Raw genomic sequence first — 18,134 nt, 5'->3', positions numbered from 1 at the left:
GGATTTGGGAAAGTCCAGTGATTGGTAGAGGGTCATGTCTGTTTTGTTTACTCTGTGTTATCTGGAACCATAGACAATGTAGAAGATCCACAGTCATTTGCATGGGAGTACAAGCACTCCTCTTCCTGGAACATGAAGAACATATAGTCCAGGTGTATGGTCAACCGTACCCCTCGAGTACAGAGCACAGTTACCCCTCACCTCATCGGCTATGTGAAGCACAATAAGGTGGACGATGTTCTGAAAGACACTGGCCTTCTCTCACACTTGATTGTCTAAGCTAAACTAAAGGAAATGCCTGAAAGAACGGAATATGGACACTCAGGAATGTGTCCTCGAGGTCCATAAGAGGGTGTCCAGTCATTAATTTGAAAACAAAAGGATCAAATGCAATAAATTCGAGTCAAAAGGACCGAAAAAAAAGACCAAATGTAGTTTGTAATGTATTTTTTTTTTGTGTTTAGGTATAGGTAGAATTAATGTTTTTTAGCCAAAAAACAGGGGTTTTGGGCCCCCCGCCCCCAACAAAAAATAAATCTGTATGTTTTTCGGTCCTTTTGACTCGAATGTATTGCATTCGATCCTTTTGTTTTCAAATCTTTAACCCTAAACCCCATAAGTGCAACCCAATCCTTTCTTTGTAAGATTCCCAGAGGACCCACCTGTAGTAATGGCCAGTTGACAGGAGTTCTTCCATCCGAGACCACGGTTGTCTCAACTGCTGCTGGCAAAGGAGTATTGTCGGCACAAAACCCTAAAGCCTGCGTGTCCTCTTCCTTGCTTTGATCATGATAACTGCCAGATGTCTGATCCCCTTCTCCCTCCGGCCCTGCTAAAATTTCTGGTGGGCAATACTCTGCGAAATAACACCTGTGCTTTGTTCAGCATGGTTGATTTGCACATGAATTTGCTGAGCACTACGGCAAATTGAGCTTGGAAGAAGTGGCCCAATTCCTCTTAACAAGGTTGACCTATGTCATTCCTTGGCAATGGCGTAATAAGCATTGTCAAATAGGGTGCGAGTGGTTTGTGGGTAATGTCACCCACAATCAACAAACCTCTGGAGAGGCCCGTAATCTTGACTAGAGTGCCGGTCAATCTTGTTTTCATTCTTTTTCTTTACTTGCTCCTAAGCATTGGAATTTGTTACTTTTCTGTATTTCTCTCCCACTTTTGCAATGTCCTTCAAAATGTGTTCTATTTTTCTTGTCGAGTGTATTTATCCATTAATCATTTATCACTTAGGCTTATATTGTACCGTTATTTTGTTATGCACAGCCCTTTGGTGAAAGTGCTTTACAAATAAACACACACATCTACAAACCTTTCTTGGCAAGTGCACCAAGAGTACCTGGATGATGTTGGGGCAGTTAGACGCCAGGATTTTATGATCCAAGTCTGTAAACCAGCTCCCTTTCGCTTACAAGAGTTTGTGGCATTCTGCTCAGTTTTGGAACACACCTCTTTATCCATCCTCTTCCAAAGGCATAGGCTCAAGTAGCTCACCACCCAAGGATAGAGCACCATTGGAATAACTGGGTGATGGATGCGCTCAGGTTCGAACATTTCAGTAGTACCTGCATTAGAGGCCTTTAGAATCCTTTAGAAACATTGTTTGCTTGTTTTAGTTCATTTTTCATTGATTGATTTTAACATTTCAGTCCGTGCCTGCATCCTTTTTAGTCATCTGCTTTTAGGTTTTAGAGTGTTATTACATTTATTTTAGCCTTTTAGCATGGTTTAGTTTTTCTTCTGCCGCTTCATGTGCCTTCATTAATTAAGACCGAATTTCACCTAGACTTCTATTTACTGCAGCCCACTCCGACCTCTCAAACTACACTTCCCAAAGCTGTGTAGTTACTTTTTTTCTGCCTCAGGTGCATCAGCAAGCTGGTCTGTCCTGTCCGTGCCCGGCCATGTCCCCGCGCACCCTGCATCCCGACTGCCCCTCCTCCAGGTATGCATCCTCTAGAAGTGTTGAAAGTCTCAGTAAGCCCATTGTGTACAGGAACATTAGATAAACTCGCTTGCGAGATATTGTTGCATAGTTCATGTCAGCTACACTATCCAGTACTCTGAACAAGGCCATTACTACACCCTCCTCCGTGTCACCCGCAATACACACCTCGTCCAGCATGGAGCATGTCCCCTCTTCCACCAAGTTACCTAATCACGATGGAGTAATGACACTTGAACGCTCCTTCTATTGCCTCACAGGACACCCATGAGATAGACTTACCTACCGATTAGCCCAGACACAATGTGCGCCAGCACAAACTGTCATCCGGCACAGTCCGATGTAACTAAACATAAAGAACCAATAGTACCCATAACAACTTCATTGGATAATGTCAAACCTAAGATGTGAGCCTCAGACTACTGACCCCAGAGACCGGACGATACAGGGGATCTCAAAGAAAAGACAGGCACTGCTGAACTACCAAGAACACTAGGTAACGGGTGAAACGCACAACTGAAGTTGAGGATTACATTCTAGAACATGATCTCGACTTCTGTGCCATAACAGAAAGCTGGCTGCATGAGGCAGCAGTTCCTGTGTTCCATGGCCATTGCAGCTGGTTATAGTATACTAAGAGCTGACAGAACGGGAAGGGTAGGGGTGTTGCAATTATGTATAAAACAACCCTTAGTCTGGGAAGTTATTATGCTGGGACCTGATGGCTGTGAGATATTGCATATAAAATTAAGCACTGATGCTAATACCACCATGAACATGGTCCCTATATATAGACCACTGGCACTTATGCCAGACTTTAGCAATCAATTGTCAGCAATCTCATGGATGACTTCAACCTGTGGCTGTAAAATGATAGACACCACTGCTCTTGCCCTACAAACATCCTTGAAAGATTTGGGTTTCAGCCATTGGTTAATGAAGCCACTCATGTGAAAAGACACACGATTGACTGGCTGGCTGTCTGCAACATGTCATGCACTAAGCCAGTTATATCCTTGTGCCCATGGTCAGACTATTGCGTTGTGGATTTTAACTTTTTAGCAGATGCATACAAAATTAGGTGTATCGGTCACATCGAGAAATGCACGCAAACTTACCCCCACAGCCATGGAAGAGTTCATTGCACACTTAGCCTCCAAAATAAAAATACTTGACTCGGCCACAGACACAGCAAAGCTATTTTCCAAAACTACCTCTAAAGCAGTAAATAAAATTGCTCTGCTTAACACGCGGCAAAAAAGTTAGTACATGGTTTTCTCCAGAATAATAATTATAAAGTTGAGAAATTAAAATGCTTCAAGATCTGGAAAAATGCAGATTGCACTAAAGACCAGGAGGAATATATCTGAACAGCAAAACTCTACAAAACCACAATCATGGAGGCCAAGAAAGCCATGTACGACTGCAGAATTGTCAATGCAGAACATCTCCCGTGAATTATTCAAAATCTTAAAACAATTAGAACACCCATGCACTAAAGAGAGGGTGGGGCAAACCAAAGATGTAGCATGGTGTAACATCATTCAGGAAGATATGGGTGAGAAATTGAGAAAGATTAAAGACAATATCACACAAAAAAGTGAATCATTAAACATATAAATATGTCCCCCAGTAGCCTATCAGTCCCGCAGTTAGAGGGCAAAGACATCTTCAGGTTTAGGACTATGTCAGAAACGGAAATGACAGATATTGTGAGCAAACTTAAACCCACGAGATGCAAGGGCGATGTATGCTCAGCAATTACGCCAAAGCCTGCCTACCATCACCGATAGGCACAATCACAATATTAGTTGATCTCTCCTTCAAGGTGAAGTGGATACCTACAAAAAGAAAGAACGCATGGATTGCTCCCCTGCTTAAAAAACCTAAACTGGACACCTTGTTGGCCAGCAACTACAGACCCATTACAAACCCACCATTCGTGCTAAAAGAATCCTTGACAAAGTGGTGTATGAGGAGATTGGAGATCATCTTGCGAAGAATGACATTTTAAATAAATGGCAGTCTGGGTTTAGACGAGGTTATGGAATGGAGACAGCACTGTTTTACTTAAAATGCTCCATTCTTCAGAATACTGACAAAGCACAACTTGTCATACTTGTGCTATTGAATTTATCGGCAACATTCGTCGATCATACCCTTTTGATCGGCTGATTGCAAAGTATTGCAAACTTCTCATTTGAAGCTGCAGAATGGGCTAAATCCTTCTGGATGAGAGACAATTGAGTGTCTGCAGCGTGGATATGGAGGCTGACCCAGAACGCTTACTCTATGGGTTCCTACAGGGGGCCTGTCTCTCTCCATCCTTTTTTTTTTTTAAACAATTTTATAAATTTTCCAATAACAAACAAACCAAACTTACAGTGAATGCATCATGTCAATCATGGCTACTCATAAATTGTTATATTCCAGCACACTGTATCTCCCCATCCCTCCCCTCTTTTCCAGTATCCACCTCTTGCTGTGGGAATTCCTCTTCAGCAGAGCTCTTTGAGTCTCTATCACTTGATCCCTCATGCGGGAGCCCAAATAGTTTAGCCATCAATTGCCTCCAACCTGCAACGGCTCCGGCTTCTTCTTCTGTCTCCCCTTTACACGCTTCCTGCCATACCACTGTTTCCGTCTCCGCCCACTTCTGCAAGTCCCTCCACCATGTTTCCATGTTGGGCCTATGACATGCTTTCCAGCCCATCGCAATCCTTCTCTTTGCCAGGACATACGCTAGATCTTTCAATTTGCTCACGTGTTTAAGCTTATGCGGTCTGGGGAACCCTCCTAGCAAGCAGGCCCAAGTAGTATCAACCTTCATACGGATCCCCTTGTCTTTCATTTTCTGCGCTATTCCCCCCAGTATCTCTTTATCAGCGGGCATGCCCAGAACATATGTACCATTCCCGCATTTTCCTCATTGCATTTTGGGCACACCTAACGTCCAGCGTTTTTAAATTTGGCTATCTTCTGTGGCGTCAGGTATGCCCTATGGGTTACATACAGTTGTATTTGCTGCAGTCTAGCATTTCTCGACACCTTTTTATGATATCCTTGAGCTCTCTCCCACATCCCATCACTCATCGGGGAACCTACTTCCTCTTCCCAAACCAGTCTAAGTTGCACTATCTCCCTGCTCACTCGGGACATTATCATTTCATACACTCTAGACGTTTCGTGTCCCCCTTCTGCTATATCATATATCATATCCAAGGTAGTGTCCGGTTCCTCCGCCAGTTCCACTTCTGACCAAGTATCTTTAATGTGTCGCATTACCCCGTGATACATGATATATTGCCCAGCGCTCAACCCCATTAGTTCCACCAGCTCCTCAAATTCCAGAACCCTCCCCTCCTGCCACACATCCCCCATCACTGCTATCCCCACCGGTTTCCCAATGCTTCCTAATCATCAACCTCAGTTGCTTTTCCTTCCCTACCACCGTAACTAGTGGGATCTGTGGGGTGCACGGGGACGGCCTGTCCATTAATCGACATGCCCTTTGCCACATTTCCCATCCGAGACCCAACATCCCCGGGCGACCCCCCCACCCCCGCCCAACTCCGATTTGGGCAACCATATCATTTCTCTCAAAAAGTTTGGGGCACAGTCCTTCTGGAGCAACCTGTGTTCTAAGGTAGGCTCCTCAGAGAGACATTTGGCTACATACTGTAATTGGCTTGCTACATAATAAACTTCCCAGTTTGGTAACTTAATGCCTCCCTTATCAAATGGATTTTGTAGTTTCCACAGGGCTATCCTATTCCTCATCCCGTGCCACAAAAATTCCCTGCATATACCATCCAGCCTGATAAAGAATTTCCTAGATCTGGAGTATGGGATGTTCGCAAAGCAGTGCAACAATCTGGGTAGCGCCACCATCTTAAGCATCGCCCCTCGTCCCATCATCGCCAAGGGGAGTTTCGTCCAAAATGTCATACTACTTTCCCGTTTCTCTACCACCCTCTCCGTGTTATGCTTATGTTCAGCCTCTACCGTATGGTATACGTCGTCTCTCTCCATCCTTCTATAATATATTTGCTGTCCTGCTATTCAATCTGCTTGAGGAGAGGGGAATTCATTTGACTAACTACGCAGATGACACCCAATGCAGAATTCCCCTCTCCGGAGCATACGCTGACATTGTTGTCAAGATAAATGAGGCGTACAACGTGATTCAGACATAAATGATACAGAATGGATTGGCACTAAATGATGGAAAAAACAAATTAATGGTAAAACAAATTAATGGTAATGGACTCCCCAAGCAGAATTCTGAAGCTAGACCCAGCATATCAACACGTACAGCTGGCTAGCTGCAGAATCTCGAACCAGCCGAAAGTTAACACCTTGGGAGTTCATTTAGATCACACTTAAATATGCAGGTTCAGGTGAATAACCTTATCTCTACCTCGGCGTACTATATCAAACTTCTGTTGCAGTTAAACCCTTTCTTGGTGGAAAAGAGCTCTGCGACAGTGGCCAGAGCCATCATAGGCACCAAAATAGACTACTGTGGTAGTCTATTGGTTGGCATTAGCAAAGGGGACTTATAAAGAACAGTGCGGTCAGAGCTGTGGTAGGTCCAAACAGAAGAGCAAGTGTCCAAAACCAGAAATAAAAATCTGCATTTGCTGCTGATGGAGGCAAGAATTTATTTTCACCTGCTGTCTAGCTGCCTCTCGGGCAAGAGCACCTCTTCCCTTGCAGAAAGTCTAAGAAAAAAAACAGAGATTAGGTCCTTGAGATCTAACAAGGACAGTCTCCTTGTGGTTCCCAGGTCTAAGCTGACTGTAGTCAGTAAAAGGGCGTTTTTGCAGACGCTCCTATAGCTTGGAACTTGGTCCCACCAGATCTCAGGAAGATCGAATCCAAAGAACTGTTCATACAGTGCTTGAAGACTTTCATGTTCACATAATGTGTATCTGCAGACAGTATCATTGCTACTGATGGGTGACGGTCTCAGTTATGTTCTGTCCATATGCCCTTGGGCCACTGGTGCATGGTCCAAATTTATAAACTAAACTGAGTTTTGGGCTCATCATCATATTAACCTTCATCCTCGGTCTGACCTTTGTCTGCAACTAGGACTGGCATTGGGAGATATTGCCAGTCCAGCAGGCCTAATGTTCCCATTAGTACATCCTCTGTGGCTGAGGTTCGGAGGCCTGACACTGTCCTCTATATGAAAGCTACCTTGAACTTTTCAAATGTGACCTCGGCCTCAGAGAAGGCATCCTCCCCCATGTCATTGCCTTCCAGGAGGGTAAAGAGGCAGGTCTCTTCCAGACCAGTGAGACCTTGGCGTGTCGGTCCTGCCCAAAAGAGCCCTTTCTCAGGACCCCAGGTAAGGTAGAGCAGGTTTCAGGCCATCAGACACATCTTCTTGCAATGTATCATCTACTGGTTGACTCATACACATTTTACAATTGATGCCTCCGGTCCTTACTCCCCTCAATGAACCTGTACTCGTTTCTGTGGTACTTGCTGCAGAAGCCACTGAGCTTGTAGAATACGCAACTATGATTGTTTCTGCATCACTCATGGTTTGGCGGGTGCCACCTGATCTGCTGCCAGCAGCTCTATTCAGCAAGCTTTTGCCCTCCATGGACATATATGGTGACTTAGATTCAACCTGTCCCAGCAAAATGCCCCACCACCAGAAAGCCATTAAAGAGGTGGGCCTGGATCTTTCATCTGTCAGCTACTTCCAGATCCTTGAATATGGATCTACTGAACTCTGTGTGTGACAACATATAATATTTTGTTGTCAATACTATCAGTAAAAATAAGGTTCCTCCTTTTTGCAATTGGTACACAGGAGAAACCGACAATCTTCGCAACATCATGAATTTTATTCAAATGAATAGTGCCAGGGGATTGTGTCCTCCGACGTATTCCATATCTATGACAGGTAATGTCCACAACTGTGCTGCTTTGGAAAATTTTCGGCAGAGGGCATCCTGTGTCGATGTCGATCCCATGTCACTCAAGGGCCTCCGTCGAGGGTCGACGTCACTGGATGTTATATATAGGACGCACGACGCCTGTAGCCTCAGTTCAGTTTTTTCCGCAAACGTGTTTGCTTTGGAATCTCGGCGCGCTCGATTCTTCTCTTCGAACAATGTCGGTCTTCCTCTACTACCCCGAGGCCGGCCTTTAAGAAGTGTCGGGACTGCGGGTCAAAAATGTCCATCACGGATCCGCACGACATCTGCCTCTGGTGCCTCGGCAAAAGCCACGCCACCGACGACTGCGAAGACTGCCAGTCCCCGACGTCTAAGGCCTTGCAGGAGCGTAAGGGGAAATTGAAGGTAGGTAGGGGGTCCAAACCCCGTAAATGGAAGCCCGCAGGCCTTTCGGCCGATGACTCGAGGGGTGACTCTCTGCATCGGCGAAAACCCAGGGGGTCTCGGTCTAGGTGTGCTTCCCGCCATTCCTCTGCCTCGAGGCATTCTAGGAAGCGCCGGCACTGGTCGCCTTCCCCGTCGGAGGAGGACTCTGCCAGATGCTTGACTTGTCCCACCAAGTCTTCGTTGCCGGCCGAATGGAATTCATTCCGCAAGAAGATGTTAGCGATTTTTCAGTCGCAAGGCACAGTTTCGTCCACGCCTTCGAAAGAAGCCGGCAAGGAATCGGCTCGGTCCACCACTCGTACGCCTTTGGGCTCGGGAGGTTGGCGCGATCATCGGGAGCCGTCACGGTCCCGATCGGACAAGGGAGATCATCATAGCCACGCCAGATGCCGGTCCTCGACGCCATCGAGACCGTCAAAACCTGTGAAGCCTTCGAAGAAGGCCTCAAAGCCATTGGGGCAGTGTCCGTCGATGGACGATCTCGAGGCTCTGCCCTCGAAGTCAGTGACGCCGTCGGCGCCATGTCCGTCGGGGCGCCCTCGAAGAATTCGTTGGCGCCTCAGTCGACGTCGACACCGATTGTCTCGGCGCCATTTGTGGAGGATTAGCCCAAGGTGCCCATGAGGGCTGTGGAACCTCCAAGGAAGGCTCTCAGTAAGTCTGTGAGGCCTGTTTTTGAGCCCAGGTCTGTTCCTCCTCCTAGATTGGATTTTTTCCAACCTTTGCAAGAAATTTCAGAGGTTGATGAACTGTCTGATCAGGAGATGGGCTTGCCTGTGCATCCTGACGTCCCTGATGACCTTTTGTCTGGGCATAGTCAGATGGAGAAACTCTGTCAGTCATTGCATGACGCCAGTGGCCTCGACACCTCTCCGGAGGTGGAGTTCGGACGGCCTGAACCAGGGGCGCATGCTGAGTCTTCCTATCGGCGCCTCACGTCGAGGGTGACTGAGTACTTGAGGTGGTCGGTCCCCCCAGTGGAGTTTGATAAGGATGACTTGACTGATATCCTGGATCAGGGTCCGTCCACTGACCCGGTGTTGCAGTTTCACATGGCTTTGCAAAAGAGTGTGGCAGCGGCTTGGACTGCTCTGGAGAATCTGTCGGCAGTTAACAGGTCGTTCCAGAAAAAATACCGCCCATCCAGTAGTGACCATTGCTACTTATCATCACACCCTACTACGGAGAGTTTGGTGGTGCAGGCGGCTACGGCCTCCTCGAAGCAGGCTGCGTACCCTACCATCCCTCCTGGTAGGGACGACAAACGCTTCGATGGTTGGGCAAGGAAGTTATTTTCTGCTGGGAATATGGCGTTGAAGTCGACCAACTCAACTTGTGCCTTGGCAAGTTAACACACACTCTGTGGAACTGTGCGTCTTTGGCGGCTGAGCATATTCCCGAGGGGGAAGAAAGGGATGGTTTTTTGGCCCTCCTGCAAGACGGCAAGGATGCTATGTGCGAATCCCTTCAGTCGGGTTTGGACACGGCAAATAGTGTCAGCCGGTCCATGGCTGCGAGCACCGTTATACGCAGGTTTGCGTGGTTGCAGAAGTTGGGTTTTGCCCCGGATGTGCAATCCCGTCTTCTGAACATGCCCTTTGATGGCATTCATTTGTTTGGCAGCAAGGCTGACGAGAGCCTTGAGAAGTTGCAGACCTCCAAAGCTGCAGCAAATTCTTTGAGCGCTGCAGTATGGCAACCTCTGCCTTTTTGTACTAGGGGAAAGCAGGACAGCAATGTAGGGGAGGTTCCTTTCGATACTACTACTCTTTTGGTAGATAGAGAGGGGCTGCCGGTCAAAGGGGGCAGCGAAAAAGTACCCGTGCTGGTCGGGGAAATCGTGTTGCCAAAGCCGCTCCGACAGTTGCCTCTTTGCCATCAGGCACTGCCGCAGTCGCTTCTACTCGGTCATGAGGCCATGTCCCATGGTCCGCCAGTTGGGTGCAGGCTAGCACAGCATCTCGGAGAATGGCAGGCCATTACTTCAGATGCGTGGGTTCTGGATACCATACCCCACAGCTACTGCCTTCCCTTCCTTCAGCTGCCTCACGACAATCCACCGGGGAAGCTCTCTTTGAAGCGTCCGGATCCGCCTTGCGCAGGAAATGAGATCCCTGCTGGAGAAAGGCACCATAGAATTGCTGTCTGTGGCGGAGAGGAACAAGGGATGGTATTCCCCATATGTTTTGATTCACAAGAAAGACGCAGGGTTGAGACCCATCATGGACTTGCGTTGGTTGAGCCAACTTCTCAGGAAGGACAAGTTCAAGATGGTTACACTTTCTCAGGTCCTCCAGGCCCTTCAACTTCAGGATTGGCTGATGTCTCTTGACCTCAAGGATACGTACTTTCATGTGCCGATTCATCCCAAGCACAGGAAGTACCTGAGGTTTGCGGTTGCCGACTCGCACTTTCAGTTTCGGGTTCTGCCATTCGGGTTGACCTCCACCCCGAGGGTCTTCACCAAGCTCATGGTGGTGGTGGCAGCATACCTCAGGCGAGGGGGGATTTAAGTCTACCCCTACCTGGACATCTGGTTGATCCAAGCACGCTCTCCCGAGCAAGTGTTGGATCATCTCGGTCTCACCTGCTGCACCCTCCACAGACAGGGCTCCTCCCTGAATGAATTTCAAGAAGTCACATTTGACACCTTCCCAACAGCTCCAGTTCATCGGTGCTGTTTTAGATACGCCCCTGGGGAAGTTTCGCCTCCCCAGTTCAGGGCTCATCACATTGTGCAGATGGTGGACAAGTTTCAAAGTGCCCAGTGTCTTCCGGCTTTCGACTTTCTAAGGTTGCTGGGCCTGATGGCATCCTGCATCTTTCTGGTGCCGCAGGCCAGACTGCGGATCAGATCCCTGCAATGGGCCCTCAAACTGCAGTGGTCCCAGTTCTCGGTCAAGATCTCGGATCCCGTGCAGATTCCACTCTCGGTTGCCCAGGATCTTCGGTGGTGGGCCGACGAAAGAAACTTGCTGAAGGGGGAACCATTTTGACAACCAGGGCCGGAGGTGACGATTGTGACGGATGCTTCCCTCACAGGATGGGGTGCTCATGCCAACGGACTGACAGTCAGCAGTCGTTGGTCTCTGTCGAAGTCCAGACTCCACATCAACTTGTTACAGCTCAGAGCCATCGGGCTTGCCCTGAAGGCTTATCTGCCGACTGTACGGGGGAAAAGTGTCCTGATCATGACGGACAACACAGTGGCCTTGCATTACCTCAACAACAAAAGCGGGGGCAGGGTCGCTCCTGTTGTGCAGGGAGGCGATGCAGCTCTGGTTCGGGGCCATCGAACAAGGTCTTTCGATCTCGGCAGTTCATCTGGCCGGAGACGAAAATGTGGTGGCGGAGGCCATGAGCAGGCAGAGCACGGTCTCTCACGAGTGGGAGTTGGCTCAGGAAGTCCTTCTGGAGATCTTCGCCCTTTGGGGAACCCCGCAAGTGGACCTCTTTGCCACCAGTGTCAACCGGAAGTGCGAGAGATTTTGCTCAAGGGAATTTCCTCCAAGAGGAGCCTTAGGAGACGTGTTTGTGGTGGATTGGTCATTCCACCTGCTGTACGAGTTTCCTCCAGTCCCCGTCATTCCTCAAGTGTTGTGGAGGTTTGGGACCCGCATGATCCTTGTGGCTCCGGATTCGGCCAGGAGAGCGTGGTACCCGGACCTTCTGGAACTGTCAATCTGCCCTCCACGCCGTCTTCCTTACCGAGAGGATATCTGCTCTCGAGGGAGAGGGGTTGGGTTATCCATAGAGAGGTCAGGACTCGCAACCTTCACGCTTGGTATCTGAAAGGTTGAGATACAAGGATTGGGACCTCCCGGATGATGTGATGCAGGTGTTGCTTTCGGCCAGGCGGCCCGCAACAAAGTCCCTGTACTGTTGCTGTTGTTGTAAGTTCTGTGACTGGTGTAGGGGACAGAATGTTGATCCTTTTACAATTCTCCATTCCTATGGTTTTGTCTTTTCTGCTTTCTTTAGCCCCTTTCTTTAGCCCACAAGGGCCTTCAAGTGGGTACCATTAAAGGGTTACCTGGCAGCACTGTCCATATTTAAGCGCTCGTCTGAAGACTGTTCTTATTTTAAGATACCTTTTGATTTTGCAGTTTCTAAAAGGACTGACTAGTGTTTCCTCCGTCCCCTTTCCAGGTGCCGGTTTGGGGTTTGAATTTGGTTTTGAAGTTTCCGATGGGTGCTCCGTTTGAGCCATTGCACTCTTGTCCTTTGAGACTGTTGTCTTTGAAGAGGGTGTTTTTAGTTGTGGTTACTTCAGCTCGCAGAGTGAGTTGCAGGCACTTTCGGCCAAGCCACCCTTTACTGTTTGCCATAAGGACAGGGTTGTCCTTCGGGTGCGGCCTTATTTTCTGCCGAAGGTCTTGTCTGAATTTCATTTAAGCCAGAAGGCAGTTCTTCGGCGTTCTATCCTCCTGCGCATCCTGGCAAGGAAGAGGAGCAGCTCCATAGGTTGGAACCTAGGAGAGCTCTGAGTTTTTATATTGCAAGGATGTCCCGGGTCAGAGTGGACTATCAGCTCTTTATCGGTTATGCTGGACACCGTTTGGGCCAGGCTGTTACCAAACAGACCTTGTCCAGGTGGATTATCCTCCCTATTACTGAGTGTTACTGTCTGGCAGGTAAGGACCCTCCGGTAGGATTACGTGCTCACTCTACTAGGGGCGTGGCTACCTTCATTGCCCTTCAGTGGGGTGTTACTATTAGGAATATTACGCCCTGGATTCGATCCACGGGTGGGATCTGGCCTTTGGTAAGGCGGTTCTTTATTCTGCCATTTGATTGGGTATTCTAAATCCTTTTCCCACCTCCATAGTCTGGTACTGCTTTGGGAGTCTGTCATAGATGTGGAATACGTCAGAGGACACAATCCGCTCGAAGAACAATTTACTTACTATATCTGGTAACTTTCTTTCGATGTGATGTACCTCAGACGTATTCCACATCTCCCTCCCAACCTGCCCCTCTGGAGAATTTCCAATGCGATTGCAGCTTACGTTTCCACAAGGCTATATGCAGTCACGCTGGCACGAGATTGGGGGCCACACGTTCTGGGAAAAAACTACAACTGAGGCTACGGGCGTGGTGCGTCCTATATATAACATCCGGTGACGTCGACCCTTGACGGAGGCCCTCGAGGGACATGGGATCGACATCAACGTAGCACGCCCTCTGCCGACATTTTCCGAAGCAGTACAGCTGTGGACATTACCTGTCATAGATATGGAATATGTCAGAGGAACATCCCATCGAAAGAACGTTACCAGATATGGTAAGTAACTTGTTCTTCTCCATCCTTGAAGTTCTAACAACTAAGTTGAGACTAAACTATTTGCTGTTAAACCTTCAAATTCTGAAGTGTACCTCATACCAGCTTGAGGCATTTCAGTACTTGTTCCTACCATGACTGATATCAATTCCTCCTTTCAGGACCAAGTCTTTCTTGATTGCCTCAAACAAGGTTTAATTTAGCCACTTATTCAAAAATCCCACCTGGACCCAATCAGTCCAGGTAATAATCTACCTGTTGCTCATCTCCCATTGGTAGACTAACTTCTGCAGTCCTTTGCCACCACTCAGATACAGGACTTTGTCCTCGCCAAAAAACGTATAGATGATTACCAATCTGGATTTCCTCTTGGACACGGGGCTGAATCAGCTCTCTTATCCATTTGGGACTCTTGAAGCAGCAATCGGGGACACTGTTCCATGAACTGTTTGCCGATTCTCTCGGTGAGCTTCAATATGGTGGACCACGGAACCTTTAATTGTCTGTTTCTCTTTCTGCCTGGAAGTCAGAGGCGTATCCTTGGTTCATGCTGTTAAGCAATTTCTGATGCCCCATACAGAGTACCTCACGGTTCATCCATCTCACTTCATTTTTAATCTGTACATCTGTCCCCTTAACATCATTCATACATAAAAATGAGATATCTGTCAAAAGGGGAAGACCTGCAACTCATTTTAAAACTTGAATGTCCATCTACTAAGCCTGCCCACCTCCATTCTTCTTGCCTTTCCGTCTCCCAGGATTTGATGCAAAAATAAATGCTACAGCCCAATGACAATAGCAACTTACATTTTGGACTGAGTCCAAAATCAAAATTCGTATTCTCGGGCCCCCTAGAATCACTAAACATCTCCACTCTGAGATTGTCCTTCTGCATATTCTGACAGGAGTTACTATATCAACTTCTGCAGTCAGAAATCTAGGGGTGTTTTTGGATTCTAACATGTTCCTTCCTCTCCATACCCTTAAAATATGGAAAACCTGCTTCTTCCAGATGAGTCTTCAAGGGTATTTTTCACTTGGCACCCATGAATGATCAAGCAGTGGTGGTAGGAGCTATGATCAATTCCTCGCTCGGTTACTGAAATGCCCTATTTGTAGGACTCCCAGAGTCTTCTATCAACAAGCTGCAAATAAATTAGAATACAGCAGTGGGATGACACAACTTTTTGAGAAGTCTGATCACCTCTGTCGGGAGGAATTTGCTTCAGGCTTTGGATCAAAATACGCATCTTACTTAAGACAAGGGCCCTTATTCCGATTTTGGTGGTAACCTGCCAGTAATTCTGGTGGGATGTCACCAAAATGGAATTAGCATGCCTATCACTTGATATCCCAGTATTACCAGGATATTACAGGCGGTGGGAATGCCGGTAACTCCCCATTCCATGGAGTCCCAATGTGTCTTATCACTGAGTGTGTTTGGAGTCTAGCACAAACTTTTCTTCAACCCAACACTTTAATTTCCCATGTGCTTTAAGGTTGACCAACAGGGAAATGCTCAGTGTTCCCAAAGCCTGCTGTGTTACCTGCAGAGTCTGCCAATTTTCGTTTTGGGGCCCCAAATAGTTCAACACAATGGGCCTCGTTACACGGTAGGTGGTAAGGGATTACCTGCACCGGTAAGGGCACCGGTGCCGGTAATCCCTTACCTCCCTGCTACGAGGTCCCTTAGTGGTTTTACCAGGCGTTATGGAAGGGGCCCGTTGAGGGACTTCAGAGCTAATAAGGGGCCCGCTAATAGCGGGCCAGTTATTAGCTTCCATCCCCATTCAGCCCTATGTCTCTCGTAACCAGGACTAATGTCTGGCAGAGAGACTCCCAGGACCCCCCCTTGTCAATTAGCATATTCAAGTAACTTTGGGTCTCACCCTAAGTTACTAGGGGAATCCAGACGTGGACCCCTTGCTCACTATTCTTAGAGAGGCACAGCTCCTCCACCAGTCTTCTTTGAGTTATGACTGTCTTCCATTGGTCTGAAGGAGTGTCAGAGAAACATTGTTGGAAGTGAGTGATAGAGGAAAAAACAGTGAACTACTTGGGCCATCTTGTGTGTGTGTGTGTGTGTGTGTGTAATATGTTCTGATATGTGTAGAGATGACATTTGCTTGCAAATGCATTTTAGATTGACTAAGCCTGTATTATTTATCTGTTGAAATCTGGGTTATGGACACGAAAATTAAGTGATCTGTTATTGTTCTGGTATTGTGAATTTTCTGACTATTTGTTTCTGCATTTTGTTACAGGTAGTTTTAATGTTCTTTCTCTGAGCTGGCATACAGAAGGCAACTGTTTGCTACTTATGAGTAAGGATCATCTATGTTTGTGCTACTTAGAAACTGAAGAGGAAGAGAAGTACCCTCAGCTGTAAATTGGAACAGCACAAAGCACAATCACATAGACTGGGAGACCTGCTCGCGAAGGACAGCAGAAACTTTCTGGCACTCTAAAATGCAAACTGGAGTATGTTTATTGTGCTCATGAACAAAGTAGACCTGCATAGCAAAGATTGATATATTTTTTTGAAGACAAGTCTTTCTATGTACCTTTAAATTGATGCAACCACAGTCTGTGTATTTCATCAGTTTATTATCTTCATTTTTATATATAATCTATTCAAAATGTTAAACTGAGAGGATAGTTTTCTGTCTGCCCCTTAACAGATGGATGTGGAATTAAACTGTCTTCTTTGGGAGAGTGCCGTTCTTGCTAGGTTATAGCATCCAACCTTTTGGATATACCCATGGTCTATATTTAGAAAACCCTGTGTATAACACAGAGACCCTTGTTCTGTATGACTTTGGATCAAATGCCATTTTAGAAGGGTAAGGGTGTTTCTACTTTATATGATTCTGACCATAATGGATATCATGGGTCTGTATTAGACCAGATGTTGCTTCTAAGTTAATGTTGTCAAACCCTCAGTTTGCTCTGAGGGTCATGCCGTAGAAAGAGAAATATCAATGTAGTACCCTGGTAAAATGTGTAGTACCTTACTTAAAATTGATACAGGCTTCAAGTGTTTCATTTATTACGAATGACAAAATGACCAAGTATGTCATGCATAGTTTGACAGTGAAAATAGGAAAAAGTAACTAATACTTTGTCCAAAACAATGTGATCATGTACAAATATATAATGGAACCAAGAAAGAAATCACAAAAATGTTAATGCATTACATACCTAAAAAGTCAAGGAAAACAATATAAAATGTATTTTCAAAAAGATCAGTGTATTTTCACATATTGCAACACTGTCCAAGACATAGAACCGTATACCGCAAACTATTTGAAGAAAATCTGTTTAAAATGGATTCCCTAGGATTAACTGTTGAACCTGTTGTAATGATCCGTAGTAAAGAAGGCAGGGTTTTTTCCCCAGTCTGTCTTCTAAAATTGCAAAGTTTATGCGTCTGTGTCTCATGAGAATGTGCCATGTATGTGTAGTTTAGGCAATAGGACTAGGATTAAAAAATGCAAAAAGGATTTACCCAGGAATAGGTTTTTCAGCAAGCCCCCACATAACAGATTGATGTGCCTACTAACTATTTTCTAGGCATTTCATTATGTTCAAAAAGTATTCATTTTTGTTTCAAGGAATCCTTGTGGTTCACCAATTTACACCCTCATTTTGGTTTTTAGCAGGACACTTGCGCAGACCAAACACTAGTATATATATATATATATATATATATATATATATATATATATATATATATATATATAGATATATATCTTTTACTTTACTGTTTAAAGCAGAACATGTAAATATTTATAGAAAGTATAGAACGTAATATATTTTATTTTTATGGAAATGTCAATAAAAGTTATTAAAAACAGCTGTGTGCATGTCATATTTGTTATTTAAAATTAATCAGGAGTTCAAAGTGTTTTGGTTTGACAGTCAACATTTGCATTTTAAAACTGATAATTCCTTGTCTTTTCCCGAAATAATGTGCCTTCATGCTGTTTTAATCAGGTCAGATGGTTCATAGCAGCCCAGTCCCTGCCCATGGTTGTGTGTGTTCTGGACAGATTTTATTTGCTGAATTAATTATGATTTGTTTCCACCAAAATATATACATAACCATGACTTGGTAATTTACCAAAAATATTACTGCTTTTTCATTTGTGGAATGTAATTTTCCTTGCCATCCCCATTTTTTGTCTCCACTTTTCCATTGATAGGGCAGATTCTCCACCACCACTTTCCCTTTTTGTTAGCCCAGTCAACTTGCAGACACAGTTTTTCATCAGTTCAGAATTTTGGCTAGTAAACTGGTATGGGTGTGATATGTTACATTTTTTATTCATTTCCGTGTCCATGTAGTACTAAAACCATTTTTAGACCGCCCAAATGTTGGAATTCCTTTCTAGGTCTTTAGTTTCCTGTACACTGATTTCATTTAATGTTTCTTTCTGCAGTTCTTGAAAAATTGTATATCCTGCAAAGGCCTTGCTTTGAAGAATGTCGACGGAGTGAGAGAACATATTCTGTGGCTGACTCACAT

General features: G+C 45.9%; 1 protein-coding gene across 4 annotated transcripts in view; it reads left to right on the top strand.

Annotated features, from left to right (window-relative positions):
• Window positions 1-17,462, top strand: part of WRAP73 (WD repeat containing, antisense to TP73) — a 1,098,908-nt gene extending 1,081,446 nt beyond the window's left edge. For 2 of the 4 annotated variants that reach the window (XM_069610230.1, XM_069610233.1), the window contains one exon: window positions 15,871-17,462. In XM_069610230.1, coding sequence (XP_069466331.1) covers window positions 15,871-15,995 — 125 coding nt within the window. In that variant the 3' untranslated portion in view covers window positions 15,996-17,462. The remainder of the gene's footprint in view (window positions 1-15,870) is intronic. The other 2 variants (XM_069610231.1, XM_069610232.1) reach the window with 2 other exon arrangements.
• Window positions 17,463-18,134: the final 672 nt, after the last annotated feature.

This window comes from Ambystoma mexicanum, chromosome 8, assembly GCF_040938575.1.
Source record: "Ambystoma mexicanum isolate Mex_15411 chromosome 8, UKY_AmexF1_1, whole genome shotgun sequence".
Lineage (NCBI taxonomy): Eukaryota > Metazoa > Chordata > Amphibia > Caudata > Ambystomatidae > Ambystoma > Ambystoma mexicanum.
Note: the sequence above shows the minus strand (reverse complement) of the source record. Positions and strands in the feature narration are given on the sequence as shown.